The sequence below is a fragment of the Anopheles funestus genome, chromosome 2RL (genome assembly GCF_943734845.2).
Source record: "Anopheles funestus chromosome 2RL, idAnoFuneDA-416_04, whole genome shotgun sequence".
NCBI lineage: Eukaryota > Metazoa > Arthropoda > Insecta > Diptera > Culicidae > Anopheles > Anopheles funestus.
Window position 1 is genome coordinate 61,643,742 of NC_064598.1, and position 21,603 is coordinate 61,665,344.

The following is a 21,603-nucleotide window of genomic DNA, read 5'->3' on the forward strand; positions in this document are numbered from 1 at the left end:
ACCAGCAATGACATCAAAATAAAATGTCTCATTCATACACGAAAGTCAAACAAACATCTCGACTGTTATTTAGACCTATGCCTACCTCACTTCCGTTCGTCAGAAGCATGACTAGCATAGTAATTAATTATATGCACCATCGAACGCTCAACATGGGTGCATAGGGACGAACACAGTTGAGTTCATCAAAATTTGACATTCTCTCTCGGCGGCTTGCCAGCTAGCTCCTGCGCATGTCGATCACAATATTTTACGATCCTCATATAGCAACTCAAATGCCATAAGATCTGCAACCAACTTTCTTACATGATGGATTTTTCGATAAATAGCGTCCCATTGTGAGAGTTATAAAACAGAAATAGAGATCGTAGGATAGTTAGCCGGGGGCGGCCCGGTGGTATATGTGACAAACGGCGACGGTCCACACGGCAGGACCGGGTTTAAATCCCATCCGGAGCGTCCCCCCGTAGCAAGGACTGACTATCCGGCTACGTGGTAAAATAAGTGTTGTAAGCCAGAAATGGCCGGCGTGGCCTGTAAGGTCGTTAAGCCAAGAAGAAGAAGGATAGTTAGCTCCGCAAAATAGCGAAACATCACTAGCGATCAATAACATTAGTTTTATTACGCAAATAGGAGAAAAATCGTGTTATTATAGAGGACATTGTAAAAGGCAATTAGAGCGAAACCAGAGAAAGAACAAGTTAACAACATTTTAAAAGATACATCTGTTTGCAGAGGATATTGTAGAATTGGTGATCAAGGGAAAGTATCAGGTAGAATTATAGAAAAAACATATAAATGGTTAACAATTAAAATAAAAGAGGACTCAGGATATACGCTTGAGGCACAAGACACCATCCTACAGTAGTATGTTAGAGAGCATTCAAACTGTGTATGATATAACACTCACCAGCTGACTAACGATAGTCGGCTTTTGATTTATAAACTTGGTCTCTACCAAGCACATGACCCCTCGTAGTACGTTCTTCCAACGTTTACCCCATTTCAACTACACCTGTAGATCACCACAGCAGACATATAAGCGCAATTTTCAGACCTTTTTTAAAATGTCTTGGCTTCGATTATGTCATTGGATATAAATCTGTGACGATAGCGAAGCGTACACCCGAACAAAACAAGACAATGAATTGGATTAATGATTAATGTGACCAAGACGTAATACCTACTTGCCAGAACCATTAACTGAGGTAGGGTTCACCCGGAAATCAGATTAGCAGTTCACGGTGTAGATGAGTTCTGTTGCACGATCGTAACGTTTGATAATAATCTATGCGTCCAATCCTTAGTGGCACAATCTTTTGGGTTAGTTGTTCAATTATCACAAAAGGACATTAGCTAGACAAGACACATAAAGTCAGATGAATTCCTTTAACGTCTTCCTTGAAAACGTTTTCTCATTACTAGTAGAACCGAAAATATCACAACAATACATAAATAACGTTTAACGAACCGGTTTTTTATTTCGTTTTTTTTTGTTTTGTTCACTTTTACGACTGATTGTTGGTTTGCTAAAATGTCTGCTTTACCTACTTGTTCACAGCTATTCCATACCTCTTTTCTTTTTTAATTTTTCATCCCAACAGAATCGCGACTTAAAATTTGGATTCAAAAACCTTGTGTTCTTCGAGTGGACTGTATATATTTGCAAGAGAGGACACAAGTACGAATTTCGGGAGCAAAGAAAAAACACGTCCTTTCACTAAGTTCAATACTTGCACTCTGCTTTATTCATATTGGTATTTGTGCACACTTTACAGGAAGCCAAGGTGTCCTTATGATTGAGGTATACTTGGCTCCCAACTACCAATTTCAAAAATACCCAAATAGCATTACATCCTCCCCGGCGTTGAAATAGTATTTCAATCTTCATCTTCGTCTAACGGCAACAAACAGACTTCGGTTACCGCACGTTTGAACTCCGCTCCATTCGACATTCTAACAGTAACGACGCGCGTTGCACCGTCATCTCCGGGGTGTACAGCCGCTATTCTTCCAAGAGGCCACTGCAGAGGTGGTGTATTCTGGTCTATCAGCAGCACAAGAGATCCCACCTTGATCTCCTTCCGCTTCAACCATTTCGAACGATTCTGCAGCTCCGGCAGATACTCTGCAGTCCACCGTCTCCAGAAGTGTTGCAGCATAGACTGCACCAACTGCCATCGTGAGAGACGGTTTTCTTTAAGGATAGAATAGTCAGGTTCAGGAATAGTTTGCAATTCCCTCCCTATCAGGAAATGTGCTGGGGTGATTGCAGTGTAATCGGACGGATCATCAGAGCTCGGTATTAAAGGTCGAGAGTTTAATACCGCTTCTACCTGTGTCAGCGTCGTGTAGAGCTCCTCGTACGTTAGTTTTCTTTCACCAACAATTCGTTTCAAGTGGTGTTTGACCTGCTTCACGCCAGCCTCCCATATACCACCAAAGTGCGGACTTCGAGGTGGTATGAACGACCAGTCAATACCCTTGTCAGTGCAATAATCGGTGATCTTCTTCGTGGCGCATTCGTTCTGGAACATACGCCAAAGCTCATGCAACTCCGTTTTGGCCCCTGCAAAGTTGGTTGCATTGTCAGAACGTATAGTTTTCGGGTATCCGCGACGGCTGGTGAATCGTCGCAAGCTTGCAAGGAAGGCATCCGTCGTCAAGTCCGAGACCAATTCCACGTGTACGGCTCGAGTTTGCAAGCATACGAACAAGCAGACGTAGGCCTTCGTAATTTGTGGCTTGCGAGTTGTGGAAGACTTAATCAAGAAGGGACCAGCGTAATCCACACCTGTATTCGCAAAGACAGGTGCTGGCTGAACACGATACGACGGCAAATCACCCATTATCTGCGTCGTCTTCAATGGATTTGCCTTGAAGCATACGATACATTTTCGTATTACCTTACGGATGATGCTCTTCACATTCAGTGGCCAGTACCGTTGACGTACAACTGCAAGCAAACCTCTTTGTCCGATGTGCAAGTTGTCGTTGTGTAGTTCACGAATAAGTGCCTCGGTGACAGGATGCTTAGCTGGTAGCAGCATCTGGTGACGACTATCGTATGGTATGAGAGCTCGCTTGATTCTACCCCCTACTCGTAAAATGCCATCGTCGGGATCCCAAAACGCCTTCAGTCCATTTAGTCGACGGTTTTTGTTTGCACCGTCCATCAGCGCGAGGATATCTGGCTGGAAAGCTTCGCGTTGAACCATCCGCACAATTACGTACGTCGCTGTACGCATCTCTATCGCTGTGAGTCGACCCTTTACCAGCTCCGTTTTGCGTGACTTGATGAACCTAGCAAAACGCACCAAGTAGGCCATACTCCTAACCATTTTTGTAAAACTGCTCAACCTCTCAAACATCGCGAAACGTTCGAAAGGAACAGTCATGGTCAACGTCACTCCAGATCGCATTTCTGGTAGCTCGTTGTCTGGTATTTCCAATTCGTCCGCATTCTTGGTGATGAGTTGCAGTGGCCACGGTTGCCACCACATCGTTGATCTAATCAATTTCTTAGGCGTGACTCCACGGGAAATCAAATCGGCTGGATTCTCGTAAGTGGAAATGTAATGCCAGTGGAATGATTGGTCGAGTTGTTGAATCTCCCTTACCCGATTTGAAACGTACGTCTGCAGGAGCTCCGGTGGTTTCTTAAGCCAAGACAAGACGATTTTTGAATCGCTCCATAGATGAACAGACTCAATTTGAAGCTCCGTAGCATTCAGGAACTTTACGACCATTCTTGCTAGTAACAGTGCCGCCAACAGTTCAGCTCGAGGGGTCGTAATGGCCTTCTCCTTCGGATTTCTCTTCTTCGGTAGAATTCGGGACTTACTGCAAATCAGTTGCATCCTGGACTCCTCGTTGGCAAAAGATCCCTGTATGTACAAACATGCACCATAGGCTTGGTCGGATGCGTCAGCGAACCCTTGCAGTTCCAACTTGAGCACATCCTCCCAGGAAATCCATCTTGGAACTCGGACTTCCCTCAGCGCTGTCATCTCGGTTCGGAAGTGTTGCCACTTCTCGTTGACTTCGGTTGGGACTGGGTCATCCCATTCGATTTTCAGTTCGCCGACCTCACGTAGTATCAGCTTAGCATATGTAATTACTGGCCCAAAGAATCCAAGCGGGTCGAAAATCTTGGCCAGCTGACTCAGAAGTCTTCTACGAGTCATTCCTTCTAGGTTGTCGAAGTCAGGAACGGATACCGAAAACCAATCCTCAAACGGATTCCATGTAATGCCTAACGTCTTAACGGTCGTCTTGCAGGTGTTGTCGGTAACCTCAAAAGAATTTCCTCGTAAATCTTCTGCTACTCCTGCAACGATATCGGAATGATTAGCACACCACTTATGAGCGCTGAAACAAGCTTTCGCTAGCAATTTTGTCACATCTCGTTGTAGTTGGCATGCTTCCGCAAGTGTATTGGCGCCCGTCAGTGTATCGTCCATATATGTTCCTCTGTTGACCACCTCGGCAGCCCTCGGGAACTCATCCTGATGATCGTTTGCAGCTTGTTTGAGCGCCATGGTTGCTTGGAATGGAGAAGGTCCCAAGCCATACGTAACCGTGAGCAGCTCTCTTACTGTAATTGGATCGTTCCGATTGTATCTCCAAAAGATTCGCTGGTACCTAGTGTCTTCCGGATGGACGATCACCTGACGAAACATCTTCGGAATATCGAGTGTGAAGACGTATCTAAAACCTCTGAAACGAAGCAAAATTGCAGTGAGGTCGTTCTGGACTGTTGGTCCAGTCATCAAGACGTCGTTTATCGAAACACCTGTTGACGTCTTCGCCGACCCGTCAAACACGACTCGGAGTTTAGTTGTCGTGCTTGAAGGCCTCAGCACGCAGTGATGAGGTAGATAAAACACCGACCCTGGATCCTCGTTCGGTGCTTCCACAATCTCGCGCATGTGTCCGAGTTTCTCGTACTCTCGGATGAACTGCGAGTATTGCTCCTTTAGGTCCGGCTGCTTGTCGAGTTTTCTCTCCAGAGCCAGAAAACGTCGCAGCGCTGTTTCACGCGAGTCTCCTAACTCGCCCTTACGTTCGTTGAAGGGATGTCGAACCACATACCGACCCTCCGCAGTTCGCTCGTGAGTGCGTTGGAAATGTTCCAGACACACCTCTTCGTCCGCCTTCGGAGAAGAGCGGGGCTCGTCGCAGGATTCTACCTTGTAGAAGTTCCTCAGTAGATCGATCGAGCGACTCATCGTCAGCAGTATGGCAAAGTGTGCGCGCAACGATCGTCGTATCACTCGCAATCACACCGCCGGCTATCCAACCTAGCTTCGTGTATCGCAGCACAGGTCGATTAGGACCGAGTTCGCATCGGCCATCTTGCATCAAATTCCAAAAACAATCGGCGCCAATCAGCATATCGACAGGTCCTCTTCTGTTGAAGGTAGGGTCGGCCAGCACCTGTTCGCTCGAGATGGGCCACTGTGATATGTCAAAAGACTTCGATGGAAGTTCACCAGTGATTCGTGGGGTCACTAGAAAGTCCAGTTCAGCAACAATGTCTCCGGCACGAGACCTGATCGTCGTGCGCAACCTACGGTTTAAACGTGTTTTATTACCATTTAAACTACTTACGATGACGTCCGTGGTTTCCATTTTTATCGAGAGAAGGTTAGCAAATCGTTCGGTGACAAAGTTTAGTTGTGATGCAGAATCCAGAATTGCTCGGCACGGGTATGGCGTACTACACAAACCGTCTACTAAAACAACTGCGGTCGAGAGCACGGTTTGTCTTTCCGGATCCACTTCTTTTGCACACAAGGTGGTCGGAGCTTCAGCAGGCACGAACGTTGGCGCTACACTAGCGGGAACATGGCTAGGGTTGTCTTCGTGGAGTAAGCTGTGATGTTTCTTGCCACATCGACGGCAAGAACCAGACTGACATGCTCGGATGCGGTGACCATTCGATAAACAGTTGAAGCAAGCGCCACACCGTTTCACTATTTCGTGCCTTTCACTGACACTCTTCTGCTTGAAAAGCTCACAGTGTCTTAGTTCATGCATGGCGCTGCATATTGGACATTTTTCCTGTTGCTGAGATTCACCGACAACTAGCGTTTTTGCCACTGCCCTTGGCTTCGCAGCTTCCGTCGAAGGTTTCACGCCGGTGTCTATCTTCTCTGAAATTCTACATTGCTCCTCCAAAAACTCGATCAATGTAGCGTAAGTTGAAAACACGTTTTTCTTTTGTTTAGTTTCCCACGCAACCCTTAGTTTCTTATCCAACTTGTTGGCTATAAGGTTTACCAGCATTTGCTCACCAAGACCATCTACCGGAAAACTGTGATTTTTCAACGCCTCGACGTTTTTCGTACAGGTGTCGATCACCTTACGCAAGTTTGCTGCATTGTCGCGACTGACTTTGGTTAGACCAAAGAGGTTCTCTATGTGTTTGTCTACGACAACCCGTTTATCCTCGTAACGTTGCGTAAGGATCTTCCAAGCTGCTTCATAATCGTTGTTGTTTACTAGCTCGTCGTCGATGATACCTGCCGCCTTTCCGACCAGACTGTTCCGGAGATGGAACAATTTCAGGGCTGGTTCTTCCTGCTGGTATCGATTCATTACGGTAGTAAACATAGCCTTGAATGAGTACCACTTCTCATACGATCCATCGAAAGTCGGTAAGGGCACTTTCAACGGTGGAAGGTAGGGCTGAGCTTGCGGCAGGATCGATGGCACAACTGGAGCTGCTGCCTCCATTTTGGGCACGGAATCTAAGCACATGCTCAACTTCAGCGAAACTTCGTTAAACACTTTCTCAAACTCGATGTACTGATCGTTCTGCTCTTCGTCATCGGCTTCAGAGAGCGGTAGTTCGTAGATTTTATTCTGCACTTCATTGCATTCGTTGTACACGTTTGCTAAAGCCTTTTCTTGGAGCTGAAGGAAGCGCACGTTTTTTACGTTGGTGTTGGGTTGTTCATCGCTATCACACAAGGCTGCACTCACACGACTTAGCTTTCGACGCACTGCCTCGCGTTGCTTCACTAAAACCTTCAACTGAGCATCCATTTTGTTTGAATCTTTCTTTACTTTCTGTTGTTGCTGTGTTGGTTCTAGAGAATGAGATGTCGATTGTTTTTCTGGTGTTCGTTTCAGTTTCTTTGACCGTGTAAACGGTGATTGCATTGTACACTACGTATGCACACTCACTACTTCACTTGCGCCGGTCCGCCATTTGCTTTAGGCAAAACCCACGCCAAGCTAAGTTGCACGCGGTTCTATACTGAATACGCACTTTTTTCGATCGGAATGCCTTCGGGCTGACATCCGACGACTCACACTTTCCGAATTACGGTCCTTTGTTTTTCGGATAGTGCTACTCTATTGGCTCGGTAGCGACGCACCACGTGTCACGCCACTAACATCCGACTGTGGATGTTCCATAAACCGATTTTACGCGAAAAGGCACAGATAACGCACACTGGTTTTCAACGTATCCGGTTCCGTAGGACCAAACTGTTCTTCGAGTGGACTGTATATATTTGCAAGAGAGGACACAAGTACGAATTTCGGGAGCAAAGAAAAAACACGTCCTTTCACTAAGTTCAATACTTGCACTCTGCTTTATTCATATTGGTATTTGTGCACACTTTACAGGAAGCCAAGGTGTCCTTATGATTGAGGTATACTTGGCTCCCAACTACCAATTTCAAAAATACCCAAATAGCATAACACCTTGCTTTAACCAATTCGGCTAGAAGAAACGCAACAATCTTCCAGATGGTTTTAAAAGCATTTTTAATATATTTCTACCGTACGGGGTATATAAAAAGGTTTTTAATCTGTCGTCATTCAAAATGACCCATGGGTATCCAAACATTAGAGATAAAAGTGTTTAACACATGCAACATTTAACCATATGGTGTGGCAGCGTATGCCTTTCTAGCTTCACTACAAAACAAACTATTTTATAAATTTTTTGCATCAGTTTTTTTTGCTGCAGCAACGTTCCAGCTGCATTCCACCAAACGGAATGAGAAATTTACTTTCGGCATTGGCTTGGTTTCGAGACTACATAATATTAATGGTTAAGTCTTCTCTATCTCACCAGGTGTGATGTGGTACAATTCACCAACATACGCAGTACGCAGAGGATCATCTCATCCTCTTGTATTATCTTGTAGGCCCAACAAAAGAAATAACGATTTACATAGTTTGTTTGCAGCTTCCGTGCGTAGTAAAATTAATTAAGGCACGGAACAATATAAAACTGAATCGAAACATTACACGGCAGTTAATCCACATAGGTTTAAAGCTACCGTAAGCAAATTTCTATGGATTTTTTTTCTCTACAATATCGCACAAAACACGCAATTTTGCTGAATTGCCCAGTACAGTTCTACACGAATGATCGCATACCATGCTGATGTTGCTGCGGTTGTGATGAAGGACGATTGTTTTTCTGTTTGCGAAATTCCGACGCTCGATTAACCGTTGGTATGCCCAGTTTTTGCGCTTTCGAAAGTGATCGCCATATCTATCAGCAAACGTAGAGGAACAGTATGAATTAGCTACTAGGATCAATAAGCCAATATATCAATTGTTAACCCAATGTACCTTAATCTCGTAATCATCACTGGTCGTCACAAGCATCTCATTGTCACGTGGGTTAAAGGCCACACTATTCACTACATCCGAGTGCTGGTATTTTGCCAAACACACACCATAATAACGATCCCACAGGTAGGCATGCATGTCTTCCGCACCGCTACGGTAAAAAGGGAACAAAACGAATAATTAAATTCTGTTACAATCTTCTCAACAGCCGACTGACTCGTTCGTCCTACCTGGCCACATAATTATCACAGACGTCCAGAAAAATGAAGAAACACTCCGTATTCGGTGTATACGCTTTGTGAGCGCGCAGCATTTTGCCCACCTTCTTCAGTGTCATCAAATCTATTACGTGTATGTCGATCTCCTGTGCGATCGCCGGCGGATCGAGCGGGTTCCGAATGACACAATTTTTCGGCCACGGTCGACTATTCACGTACAGGTAGCGATGGTCCGGGCTCAACCCCATCCCGATGATGTGGCCGTGGAGATCAATCAGCTTGTCCACCTTGTCGAAGCGGCCGGCAACTGCTTCATAGTTCGCCCAGTTTGGCTCATTCGGAGGATCCTCATTCTGTAAGATATACTGCAGGCGGATTTCTTCCGGTGACATCTCGGCCATAATTACCTGTAGTTCGCGCTGCCGGTCGCGCAACGCTATGCGCTCACGCAGCGATGGTCCCGGATCGAGACGGCGCGGAAAGTTTACGCTCGTGATGCGCTTGAATCCTATCTGATGCGGAGTGTACGTTTTTGATCCGGTGGAAAATATCAGATACTTGGGACAAAGGTTTTCCAAATCGTCCTCTCCCTCGGACAGCTCTTCCTCATCGGCATCGTCCTCGTCATCTTCCAGACAGTCGTCCGACGATTCGTAGTAGGATTCCTCATACTCCTGCCGAAATTCCTCTAGATACTGTATCGGACTGGCATAGTCTGCCTGATCACCAAGGAGCAACTGGTACGGCACATCCTCTGTAGCCTTATGTTCTTGACCTGCAATGAACACAAGGAAAAATTTATTTAGCCCAACCTGTCCGCATGTACGGCTAGGCGATACTATGGCAAACACTCGCCATCATCCAGTCCTTCATCCTGCTCATCGTCAGAATCTACGTCCTGATTCATCTGGTAATGAGAAAGTGGATTTCCCGCACGACGATCACCACTACTGGGGCCAGGTTCTTCATCGGATGATTTCAGCTCGCTGCCACCGGTATTGGCGTCCTTCCCATTTTCTCTTTTACCCTCAGTTTCATCACTCAACCAAGGACAGTTGGCAACCATGATCGCACGTATGGAGCTGGCATTGCGGTTGTAAAATTTGTACATCTGATTTCTCACTGGCGTATGCTCGGAATCGACCTCCTGGTTCGCTTTATTGAGCCAAAGTATCGACGAGCTGACCAAGTGTGCCAACCAGCTTAGATCCCCGGACAGCAAATGTTGATCACTGAACCATGTACCGAATATGTCGTAGGGCCGATTCGTTACCCGACACTTTAGCTTAAAGTTGTCTGTTTCTAGAAAAGAGGTAACAACGAAAATGCATTATTTGTTCCCCTGCAAAGGTTCACTCAGTGGCGGATTTAACGGTAGCGAACTAAGCAGTCGCAGTGGGCCCCGTGCTTGCAAGTGTATAAAATCAGAACTATTTTTCCTTTTCAAGCATTTCGAAGGGGCTACGTTTGCTTTCCCGCTTAGCGCCCCCGATTATGTAAATCCGGATACTAACAAAGAAACGAGTGTTTCTCTCATTTTCACTTATCAAAAACTTACGTTGTACAGTGAACACCGCAATCTCACCGGAAGTGCTGTGTGGCGAACCAAAATGAACTCCGGACACGAGCAGGAGTGTGTCGCTTTGATTGAACTGAGAAAATTGAGTATATTTCCAGCTAAGTTTACGCATGTCATAAGAATCGCGTATCGTCGACGGGTAGGCCGAATTCCATACCTACAAGAGAACACGTAAAAGTCATCAAAATCAATTATGCTAGGTGCAAGACTCTTGTTCCGTTCTTCCACTATACTTACGATGACGAACCCATCCTTCGAGCATGTGGCAAACATTTTCCCATTGTGTGAGAAGCTGACGTGTAGTACTTGATGTGAATGGAAGGTCAATACATCCGTCATGACCATTGGTACATTATTAGTCAAACGTCGGTACTCAGCGCGCCAGGATTCCGCACCTGCAAAGTTATCGAATAAGGAACGTGAGTCATTGAATGATGAACTGCCTACTTTCCTGCACGCCTTGATGCGCAGTTTATAAACAAGATTGCTCTGTGGATTATGTCACCAGCAGCACGTTGATCGAACGCAGCTTCTGTGCTCTCTCTTTCACTCTTTGGCAATGTTTCTAAAGATGTAATGGTACCGTGTGTTAATCGAGTACCTACCCCTTTTCAGCGGAATTGAGGCATCCACATTGAACTCCTTGCGGAAGTACTTCCGCCATATGTAATCATCCTTGGACAGTTTGTGCCACCGCTTGCAGCATTGCCCAGCGTTCAGGACATCACGAGCCTCAAGCTGCAGGAATATTTTGATGAACAGCGGTTCGGGCAAGAACACCCACGGACTGTTATCGATGTATGTTCCGTCGTCCGCACCCTGCTCGCTGTTTGACGAACTAAATGAGCTATTGGATTGCATACTTTCGCGGACGCGATCGTGCTCCATCAGGCCCTCGCTGCTGTCGGCCATCGGTACATCGTCAATTGTTTCTGCCATGGCTATCGTCTCAGACCGTTATTACGCCCCCGCCAAAGCTTTTCACACACGCTTGAGGAAGTTGCGCTGCGTACTTTCACTATCGTTGTGTATCTGTTGCTACTGATTTTCCTTCCTGTCTCTGTTCTGCTCTTTCTACGCAAAATACGGCGCACGGAACGGAAGCATTCCACCGTGCAATCGACTACGGGAGTTTACGAAGCTGAACGTTCTTGCTGTACCAGATCAATCGACGGATTATCTGTTTCACCACTTTAGCCAGATATGTTCGCGTCCTATCGAAAAATTGTATTACACATCAAGAAAAAAAACCAAAATAATCGTTAGGCAAATAAAAATAATCTTTGACAGCACCTAGACTTCCCAAGTAACAATTTTGTTATTCGAAGAATGTCATTCTTTTGCCACCGAATATCGAGCATGGCGCCGTAGATTGATCGACAAAAAAATATTTACTAAAGTATGATATAGTATAGTATAGCATAGTATGATATACCATCGTCGTCGATTTTGTTGGCTCTGGACTATCTGCGATATATTTTTGATGTGCTCTATTGATGATTGCAAGAGATGATGGTTTACCAGTTGAGCTTTTCTTCGGTTTAAAGTATTTTGAGATTGTTTGGAATATTTGTTGAGTCATGGGTCAATTGTGTGGTATCGACAACTCCGCAACAAACCAATATTCGAGTCTTGCTTAATCTAATCATACGTTCGCGATTGTTAATTCTTCACCACATATTGCTCATTAAAGCTACAAGTTTGTACTTTTAAATTTTGTTTATATTTTTCTACATCTTGTCATATTTTGATTTCAATTACAACAATATCGACCCAACATCAACCAAACCCATCATTGGATTTGGGCTTCAAACGAATACTAAAACAAATTAAACATTAACTATAAAGCTCCTTTCTCCACATGTAAAGACAACTATACTGCTAGCGGTATACAACCGAACAGGAGAGAATAAAGCCTATTTACTCAACTTAAATCTTCATTTTTTTAAATAATAATCTTCTTTTATTCAGCCTTACCCCGTGCCTACATGCTTAGCAATTGTCGCGTTTGCGAACGCGACAATCGTAGCACAGTTTTCCCAAAAAATTTTGCGACTTTCGGCGCGACTTCAAGGTTGTTTAAGTTTTTTCGTGCAAGGTTTGTTTATGTTTTCAATCTGGCCGGTAGCGGGAAATTAATTTCGAATTAAATTAAATTAATTTAAACAAAGAAAATTATAATAAATAGTAAATTTATTGTTTTGATGAAGTTGATGAGAAAGGCAAGTTTTTTAACTCCAGTGACGATGTTTCAAAACAATGGACCATCAAGAAAGCTCGTGGCAGGATGCTGCTAACTCCTGTGATACAAATAACGGCTGTTGCTAACAGTACCGCAGATTGGTCCGTTTTGTTTTCTTGTGTGTTTAACGCTGGAAAATCTTTTTATAATTTTTTCCGGTAGCCAGGAAGAATTGTAACAAGATAAATAGGTGAACGAAGATGTGTTTGCCCACTGCGTCATACACCGGGCAAAATAGAATTGGGATCGGCAGCTTCGAGTAGCATAAAGGTAAAAATCTTCGAATACGGGTAATCAAACGTGTATGGCTCCTTTCTCATTTCATGTCCGTCACCGTACCCTCAATATACAGGTATACATAACCACAATTCCAACACAGCTTCCAAACTACCATCAATATACAGGTATTCATAACCACGATTCCAACACAGCTTCCAAAAGGGATCGCTGTGGACTATCTAATATTTTTTCTAATCAATTAATTCAATTAATTACTAATTAATTATTAATTAATTTATATTGTTCAAGCAACTTCAACATACAAGTAATAAATTCATAAACAATGCAGCCATGCATTTGTCTTCTTCTTCTTCTATTTTCTGAAGCATTTGTCCACGATATGGGATTTTTGTTTTGAATTAACAACGATTCTTCTGTTTTAAAAATAATATTGACATTCACAATAATTATATACAAATCCTGCGTACTTTTAAAAAATAAATAGCACTCGATTTGTTAATTTAATTTACAATATTTAATAACACTCAAAATATTTAATTTTTTAATTTGTATTAGTTTACCTTGGTATTGCCATGTTTACCTTGTTATTACAGAAAACTGTCATGGCGTCAAGTCGCGCTTCGAATCGCGATTTTTCGCTGAAAATACACGTATAGCGACTTTTCACAATTTTTTTTATATGGAGTTTCACAAAATTTTTCTGATTCGCGTTCGCAAACGCGACAATTGCTAAGCGTTTAGAGCCGGGGTTAACCTAATTTTTCAATTTAGGTTTATGATTTTGAAATTCAAATGAATTCTCGATCGCTCTTTTCATTCTTTCACTTTTGATTTAATTTCTCTCGCCGTCTGCGACCCGCATAACTTTCGCCTTATTTGTATGTCCAGTTTATTAACGATATATTTATGTACACATTTGGTTCAAAATGATAAATTATTACAGGTTCGTCAATATTGCAAACTTTGCCGAAGCGATTTATGAATTCAATCATTGGTGCCGATTGTGGTAGTAGTTTCATGTAAAAATTGTATCTTAAACAACACGCAGATAGCATTTTGTTTATGAAACTATTCTCCGCTTGGTGCCATCGAAGGTTCATTTGCTCTGCTGTTTGCGGCTGGTCCATTGGAAGTTCCATCGATATCATCCGAATGATTTGCATCTCCGTCATCGTCGTCGCCGTTATCGCCATCGTCTCGTTTGGCAGGCATCGGTGGTACTTTCTGGTTTTTTTTCTTCAGCTCAACGTGACCAAAACAATGCTCACACTCATCCTCACTTTCGGACGAGCTTTCGCCAAAAACTCGTGGTTTTACGTAGATGCAACAGCATTTCGACTTTTTCTTATTCATATGTTCATTATCGACGGTCCCATTCGTCCATTGTACTTTTTTGCCATTACGAGGCTTTTGCAACCGCAACCGTAATACTGGTGGGTCCTGAAAATCATTTACAAACATATGTTTAGATTCTTTCCATGGTACTGTACTGTATTCGTAAAAGTAAAAAAAAGATTATCTGTTTATTGTATAATTTTTGCATCCCGCAATCGTTCCATTTCGGCGTCTCCATAACCAAGCAAATTACGAAGCACCTCGTCCGTATGCTGACCGAGCTGTGGTGGAATGGATGTAATTTCATTCTTGGCTTCCCCGTACACTACCGGTGGGCCTACAAGTTTCACTTCGCCCGCCATCGGATGGGGAAGAGTCTTAACCATGCCAATTGCCTGCACATGGCGATCCTCAAACACTTCCTTCATACTGTTAATCGGACCGACAGGAAACGAAGCGTTTGCGAAAATTTCCATCCATTCCGAGGAAGATTTGCGCTGCAGGATGTCCGATAGTATAGCAATCAACTCGTTCCGATGTTTAACACGCGTTTGATTGTTAGCAAATCGTTCGTCCTGAAGTAACTCATCCATTCCCAGCAAACGGCAGAGTGATACAAACTGGGCATCACTGCCACATCCGAGCGTAATATAGCCCGTGCTCGTTTTAAATGCCTCATACGGAACAATACTTTCGTGAGCCGTACCCCAGCGTTTCGCTTCCTTTCCGGCATTCAGATAATTGCTTGCAACATTAATCAAGCAAGCGACTTGTGTGGAAAACAAATTCACATCGATCTTTTGTCCCCGTCCGGTTCGGTATCGCTGTAAAAGAGCCGCAAGTATTGCTCCGTGCGCATACAATCCCGTTGCAATATCTGTGATAGCAATACCGACTTTGGCTGGTGGTCCATTCTCATTTCCGGTAATGTGAAGCAGTCCACCCATCGAGGCAGCGATGACATCGTATCCGGGTTTGGTTTTGTACGGTCCCTCCGATCCGAAGCCCGTAATCGAACAGTACACCAGCGAGGGGGCAATTGTTTTCAGCGCATTGTAACCAAGCCCGAGCCCGTCCAGCTTCCCGGGTACGTAGTTCTCCACCAGCACATCGCATTTCTTGGCAAGCTCGTAGATCACCTCACGACCTGTTTTCAAATTCACGCATACGCTCTTCTTGTTGCGATTCGCAGCCATAAAGTACACAGAATCTTTCGAATTGCGCATGAACGGTGGACCCCATTTCCGTGATTCATCACCCTCAAATGGTCGCTCGATCTTGTACACCTCGGCGCCAAGATCTCCCAGCACCATGGTACAGTACGGGCCGGCAACGATGCGCGTCAGATCAAGGATTCGGATTCCTTCGAGAGGAAACTGTTTGCCACCATCGAATGCAGATGGTCTTGTCGCTGAGCTATAATTCGCACGGCAGATGCCATAGTGGTGAACAGAGAAGCGCAAGTACTTAAGCAACATGCTCCCGAAACAAATGACCTACGCAAATTAACTGTCGCACAAGAGATAACGCAGCGCAGGTGGAAACAGGTGGGGCGTAAAAGTTTGCTACGCAGCAACACCACTTCCAATACACAGTGTGGATTTATGAATGTTTACCCACACATCCCGATAAAGCCCCGCCGTTGTGTGCATAACAATCCTGTGTGATGCTACTTGCCTGATGGTTGCTGCTGCTCGTGCCGGGAATCGACTCATTCTGCAGGACTGTTTCGGTGATGGTTCCGCCGATACCGGTTGGAGTTTCAGCGCTCATTGATGTTTCCAGCAGCGAGTACAAAGGCTTCAATTTTCGCACCTAGTGCGCCGTTTTGGATACAAATTTTCTTTAATTTTCCAAACTGCGTTTTTTACTTTTTTCAACTCGTTGACGTTTCTGCCCGAATGTTGGATGTAAATAGAAAAGTGTAGTAGTGTTGGTATTCGGACGATACCCAAATAACCAAACGAGCAATGTCAGCACGCATGTACAGTTGTCAAAGGGTAATAAAAATTACTGCGACGGTTTTCGTTTTTATTCCACAAAGTACTTGCCTAAAGCACTAAAATTAAAAACGTTATCAAACTGCAATTATTTTTCTTTAGTTTTCACAAAGATTTCTCATATAGGAAGAATTTGTAGGAAATTGGTACTTGGGAAATCAGAGTATCGAAATGACGTGCGAATAAACACACTTCTACAATATTTTAACAACAACAAAAGTTCACATATTCCAGTTTTGGTTAATTCTTTCTTGTTCGCTGGCCTTAGAATAATCTCCATGTGAGATATTCGGTAAGCAGTGCAATCCCGTGAAAAAAGAACGTACCGCACATCCCCGAACAGGGAACTCCGCAACGTGCGTTCACTTGAAACTGTGCAGTACTCTGTTAGTGTTGGTGGAGGAGGTGGGAAAAAAGAAAGTGTCCGTGTGAGGTTTGGTTGCAAGCTCCGATCGAAGTGCGACCAGCGTTGCGTGGCCATCTAGCAGGCACTGCTTTCAGGCTAAACCGTACCGATAAAAAACCATCAAGACGCCGATCGTAACTGAGAAACTGCCCCGCAGACGAGGTCAAGCTTTGGGCTCAAAAATTGCTCTTCGGTCGAAAAGGCAGCAGCCCCCTCGTCGGAAGTTGGTCCATCCGCCATTTATGGACCTTCCGAGGAATTTGCACGATTGCTACTTTTTCTACTATTCGACATGTAAAAAGGGGACCAACTGCGAGTATCGCCACGAACCGGCGGCACTCGGCCATGAGAAAACCTGCAAGCTGTGGGCGGAGGGCAAGTGTTACAACCGCACCTGCACCATGCGCCACATGAAGATCGAAAAGCCGCGCTCAGCCACGCCGTGCTTCTGGGAGGATCAACCAGGCGGCTGCCGCAAGCCGCACTGTGTGTTTCAGCACAAGATTCCGAAGCCCGCGCAGCCAACGACGAGCAATGTGGGCGTTCCGGTGCAACCGGCAGCTGCTGCCGCAGCAGCAAACGCAGCCGCGGCCCATCTCATGCACTCGACTTCGACCGCCGTTGTGCTGGACTACAACTATGCAACCTTGCTGCCGAGAATCATCTAAAACACAAGCATTTGCATCTGTACCGAGGAACGGCTTGGCAAAGCTCTAATGGCGACCAAACATGCGGGAAGTTGAATCGCATCTGTATTGTGTCTTTCCACGCTAAAGTGTGTGAGTGCGCGCCGATTTGCCCAGATCCTGATAGACAACAAGTGCACAGGATTAACGCTTCCTCTACGCACTATCCCTTTCTCTTCTGCGACGCTTTACATGGCGTATTTATTATACAATATCCTTAAATGGGTTGGGAAATAATCAGCTATTAGTTTGTATTTATTATATTTATTATTTTTTCTTGCTTACCATACTATTGTTAATATCTCGAACAGCATCAAATTTACAGTTGAATAATGCGCCTCCTTGTGTGGCATGCGGTTTCGAATTTGCAAAACAAAGAGAAGAAAAAAAATAGTAGAATCCGTTATTCGGACAGTCGTCTTTCCGTTGTCCGAATAAAAGTTATGAACTGAAAACAGAGCGATTTAAATAGAGCCAATGTTCAACCATTTGTAGGACTGGGCAGTAGGGTCCTTTTTGTTCAATCTGCATGTGGCTCACGAAACAAGAATTATTATTATTGAACACTTTTGGGAACTTACAATTTAAAGGAATATTACGTAATTGAATTTGATTTATATTATGCGTCCAATTAAAACTGCAGAAGAAAAGATCAACTACGATCACCCAGATACAAACACAAACACACATTAAAGTCGCGACCAAACCAAATCGCTCCACTACCCAACTTAGTACCAGGTTATTACATTGTTTTTCGCTGTGTTGATACTCATTTGCAAACTTTCATAATTTGTAAATCAAAAGCAAAAAGTAACAGAAAGTAGATCCATAGCCATTTCAATAGATAGTGTACAACCGCTGGTTTTCCGATACATGCAAGTTTCGTTGGTTTTTCGTGAAGGTTTGTGATTGAAAGTTCCTTATGCGAAACAAAACAACATAAATGCTGAAAAAATAAGGAAAAACAATAAAAATAGAATCAATGCAAGTTAGTATATCAATTAAAGGGAGTATAGCAACAAAAAAACAGATGAACGCACTAGAACATTGCAATGAAAATTGAAGTCTAGAAGTACACCAGGAAGTTAAAAATATAATCGAGATTCACTAGCATTGGACGTTAATTTCAAGCGACGAAAGTAAGACGAATGGAACTCTTTCTACGGAATAAATGAAACGAAAATGAACATAATGGTAACCATTCTATACATACACACAGCAGACGTGTAGAAAAATGCTAAAACAAAAAAACAAGCTAAACCGAAGTCATTGTGAATGCAAATAGGAATAAATTGAAGACGTTAAAAAGCAGATGGAAATACTCTGAACAATGATCACGACATAATAGGACCGACAGATGCAACAAAGACAGCTTAGCACACTTGTTCGCCCCGTGTACTCCATAGAAATGAAAACCTTGCAGGATATAGAGATTTTTTCATTTTGTTCAGTCCAGTTTATGACGAGTACCGGTTGCAAAAGATGAAATTGATCAACAATAGCTTTTTAAAAATATACTTGGGTGGCATTCTGCATCCTATTCTTTGAAGCAGTAACACATGAGATAAGAAAACGAACATGGTCTATCTGCAACCTAAGAAAAGTAAAGGAAATAAAAGTCACAAACATTATTATCTAGCAAAGGTTTCTTTCGGATTTGCATTCTCAATTGAATGACTACCTTGAACACGAGTTAAATGATATTGGGCGCAAAATAAAGTGGACTATAATCGCAAAATTTAAACGTAATAAACAAGTAATCAATGGATTTAATGCAGCGTTTTATTTCGGTTGAGCTCAAGCATAACAGCACCGCAGTTTGTGTGATGTCTGGAACTTGCGTTACTTTATGGATGGAAAGAATATTTTCTTTTGAATATCATGAATCTGACATGATCGTTTTGATCAGTGAAAATTCACAATTATACACTTCGATCCGATTCGAATAGGGAAAGTGGGTAGTTTTGCAATATATCTGGATAAAAGCGAAAAAAAATATGAATCTCTTTCCGTGCAGTCGTTTTTGAAGCGACGAAATGCGAACTGTGAAATATTTCACAATAATTTAACGAATCTTTCGTATACACCACACGCTGGCAGTTTGCAGTCAGTTTTGACAGTTACATGCAACAGCTATATATAGATGAGGTAGGCCTATCGATTTTTTTGTCCGTTCGTCCCTTTGTATGCTGTCATATTGTACTTGACGGACGATCTGTATATTCTATTGACCTTGGTATTTATTTTCATTCATCATATCGCGAAATTGTTCGTCGTCGCGAGGAATCAGATCTTCTCGAAAAAAGCAGAAAGGTCACGCGTAGTGAAACAACAAACAATGGCAAACGCACTAGTGCGTATTAATTGTATGCCAAAGCAGCAATTAGGTAGGTACATGCAGTAGTTCGCCACGAACGCAAATTATCGATGTTGTTTTCCTTGGCTACAAGACAGGTGTAAATTATGTAATTTCGCGTAATATTCTAACTTTTCCAAATCTATTTTGCACAGTTGCTCTTGTTCCGGCAGCTCTGCGCAACACTGCGGTTGTTGCTGGTTGTAATAACAAGCAGCAAGTGCGCCTCCAGTCAGCTCAAGCATCCGCACCACCACCGCAAACAAAAACCAAGTTCGGTGCGTTGGCCGATCAAGACCGTATTTTCACCAATCTGTACGGTCGTCATGACTGGCGTTTGAAAGGCGCCCTCAAGCGCGGCGATTGGTACAAGACGAAGGAAATCCTACTGAAGGGCACGGATTGGATTTTGAGTAAGTGCAGCAGTGTATCATCAAACCCTAAATTCAATGTTTATTTGACCTTCTCCCATCTTTATCCTTTTTAGATGAAATCAAAGTGTCAGGTTTGCGTGGTCGCGGTGGTGCCGGTTTCCCGACCGGTATGAAATGGTCCTTCATGAACAAACCTTCTGATGGCCGTCCGAAGTATCTGGTCGTTAACGCCGACGAGGGCGAACCGGGAACGTGCAAGGATCGTGAGATCATGCGCCACGATCCTCACAAGCTAATTGAAGGTTGCCTGATCGCAGGACGTGCAATGGGAGCTCGGGCAGCTTACATTTATATTCGTGGAGAATTCTACAACGAAGCTTCCAATATGCAGTTGGCAATCGCGGAAGCTTATCAGGCGGGTTTAATCGGTAAGAATGCCTGTGGTTCCGGTTACGATTTTGACGTTTTTATGCATCGCGGTGCTGGAGCGTACATTTGTGGTGAGGAAACCGCCCTCATTGAATCCCTTGAGGGTAAGCAAGGTAAGCCGCGACTAAAGCCACCATTCCCGGCCGATGTCGGTGTGTTCGGATGTCCTACGACGGTCTCTAACGTGGAAACAGTGGCTGTGGCACCGACAATTTGTCGTCGAGGTGGTGTTTGGTTTGCCAGCTTCGGTCGCACCCGTAACTCCGGTACGAAGCTGTTTAACATCTCCGGTCACGTCAATACGCCGTGCACGGTCGAGGAAGAAATGTCGATTCCGCTGAAGGAGTTGATTGAACGCCATGCCGGAGGCATTCGTGGTGGATGGGACAACCTGCTCGGTATTATTCCCGGAGGTTCCTCTACTCCCGTCATTCCGAAGTCGGTTTGTGAGGATGTGTTGATGGATTTCGATGGTCTGGTGCAGGCTCAGACCTCCTTGGGAACTGCTGCCATTATTGTGATGGATAAATCGACGGACATCATCAAAGCTATCTCGCGTCTGATTATGTTCTACAAACACGAAAGCTGCGGTCAGTGCACACCGTGCCGCGAGGGAATCTCGTGGATGAACAAGATTATGCATCGCTTCGTAAGCGGCGATGCACGTCCGGCAGAGATTGATATGTTGTGGGAAATTTCCAAACAGATCGAAGGACACACCATCTGTGCTTTAGGCGACGGTGCTGCATGGCCAGTTCAAGGTAAGCACTATAGAAAAATTCTCAGTAGATATGTGCATCACACTTACATGTTTGTTTCTTTCTAGGCCTTATTCGACATTTCCGTCCGGAAATTGAGTCTAGGATGAAGCAGTACGAGCAAAAGCAAGCTGCCAGTAAGAACTAGAAACGATTAACTATCTCGCTCACGTTGATATCCTACAAATGACGCTGCTGTAGTGATGGATTGAATATTAAAACACGAAAATGGGCACCGCACGTCGTACGGATGTAAAACCTTCAAATCAGTTTGATGATGCTTGTTAAATGAAGTTTTTGAGTATGATATCAACAAAATAAATAAATGCCGTACTACTTAGACATAAACAAATGCGACTAATCAGTGTTTTAGGATCAA

The 21,603-nt window shown here is 43.9% G+C and overlaps 6 protein-coding genes across 7 annotated transcripts; 2 read left to right on the plus strand and 4 right to left on the minus strand.

Annotated features, from left to right (window-relative positions):
- Positions 1-1,456: 1,456 nt before the first annotated feature.
- On the minus strand, positions 1,457-11,689 carry LOC125763726 (F-box/WD repeat-containing protein 5). 2 transcript variants are annotated; one of them, XM_049427147.1, is made up of 9 exons: positions 11,004-11,689; positions 10,636-10,793; positions 10,378-10,555; positions 9,675-10,121; positions 9,227-9,594; positions 8,832-9,172; positions 8,602-8,752; positions 7,720-8,521; positions 1,457-1,634 (listed from the first exon to the last, which is right to left on the minus strand). In XM_049427147.1, the coding sequence occupies exons 1-8, from the start codon at positions 11,335-11,337 to the stop codon at positions 8,384-8,386; spliced, it is 2,115 nt and encodes a 704-aa protein (XP_049283104.1). In that variant the 5' UTR covers positions 11,338-11,689; the 3' UTR covers positions 1,457-1,634; positions 7,720-8,383. The 2 variants fall into 2 exon arrangements, with proteins under 2 accessions (XP_049283104.1, XP_049283103.1); XM_049427146.1 differs by having other exon boundaries at positions 8,832-9,594.
- LOC125774925 (uncharacterized) lies at positions 1,881-5,231 on the minus strand. The gene has a single exon (XM_049445295.1). The coding sequence runs from the start codon at positions 5,229-5,231 to the stop codon at positions 1,881-1,883; it is 3,351 nt and encodes a 1,116-aa protein (XP_049301252.1).
- Positions 11,690-13,629: 1,940 nt separating the features above from the next.
- Positions 13,630-16,111, minus strand: LOC125763729 (E3 ubiquitin-protein ligase PPP1R11). Its single transcript, XM_049427150.1, has 2 exons — positions 15,893-16,111; positions 13,630-14,320 (listed from the first exon to the last, which is right to left on the minus strand). The coding sequence occupies exons 1-2, from the start codon at positions 15,986-15,988 to the stop codon at positions 13,949-13,951; spliced, it is 468 nt and encodes a 155-aa protein (XP_049283107.1). The 5' UTR covers positions 15,989-16,111; the 3' UTR covers positions 13,630-13,948.
- On the minus strand, positions 14,385-15,794 carry LOC125763728 (succinate--hydroxymethylglutarate CoA-transferase). The gene has a single exon (XM_049427149.1). It carries the CDS (start codon positions 15,691-15,693, stop codon positions 14,404-14,406), a length of 1,290 nt encoding a protein of 429 aa, XP_049283106.1. The 5' UTR covers positions 15,694-15,794; the 3' UTR covers positions 14,385-14,403.
- A 291-nt stretch (positions 16,112-16,402) lies between the features above and the next one.
- On the plus strand, positions 16,403-19,080 carry LOC125763730 (zinc finger CCCH domain-containing protein 11A-like). The gene has a single exon (XM_049427151.1). It carries the CDS (start codon positions 16,864-16,866, stop codon positions 17,287-17,289), a length of 426 nt encoding a protein of 141 aa, XP_049283108.1. The 5' UTR covers positions 16,403-16,863; the 3' UTR covers positions 17,290-19,080.
- A 442-nt stretch (positions 19,081-19,522) lies between these two features.
- LOC125763727 (NADH dehydrogenase [ubiquinone] flavoprotein 1, mitochondrial) lies at positions 19,523-21,576 on the plus strand. The gene is made up of 4 exons (XM_049427148.1): positions 19,523-19,694; positions 19,819-20,076; positions 20,151-21,227; positions 21,293-21,576. The coding sequence occupies exons 1-4, from the start codon at positions 19,646-19,648 to the stop codon at positions 21,370-21,372; spliced, it is 1,464 nt and encodes a 487-aa protein (XP_049283105.1). The 5' UTR covers positions 19,523-19,645; the 3' UTR covers positions 21,373-21,576.
- The last annotated feature ends 27 nt before the right edge of the window (positions 21,577-21,603 follow it).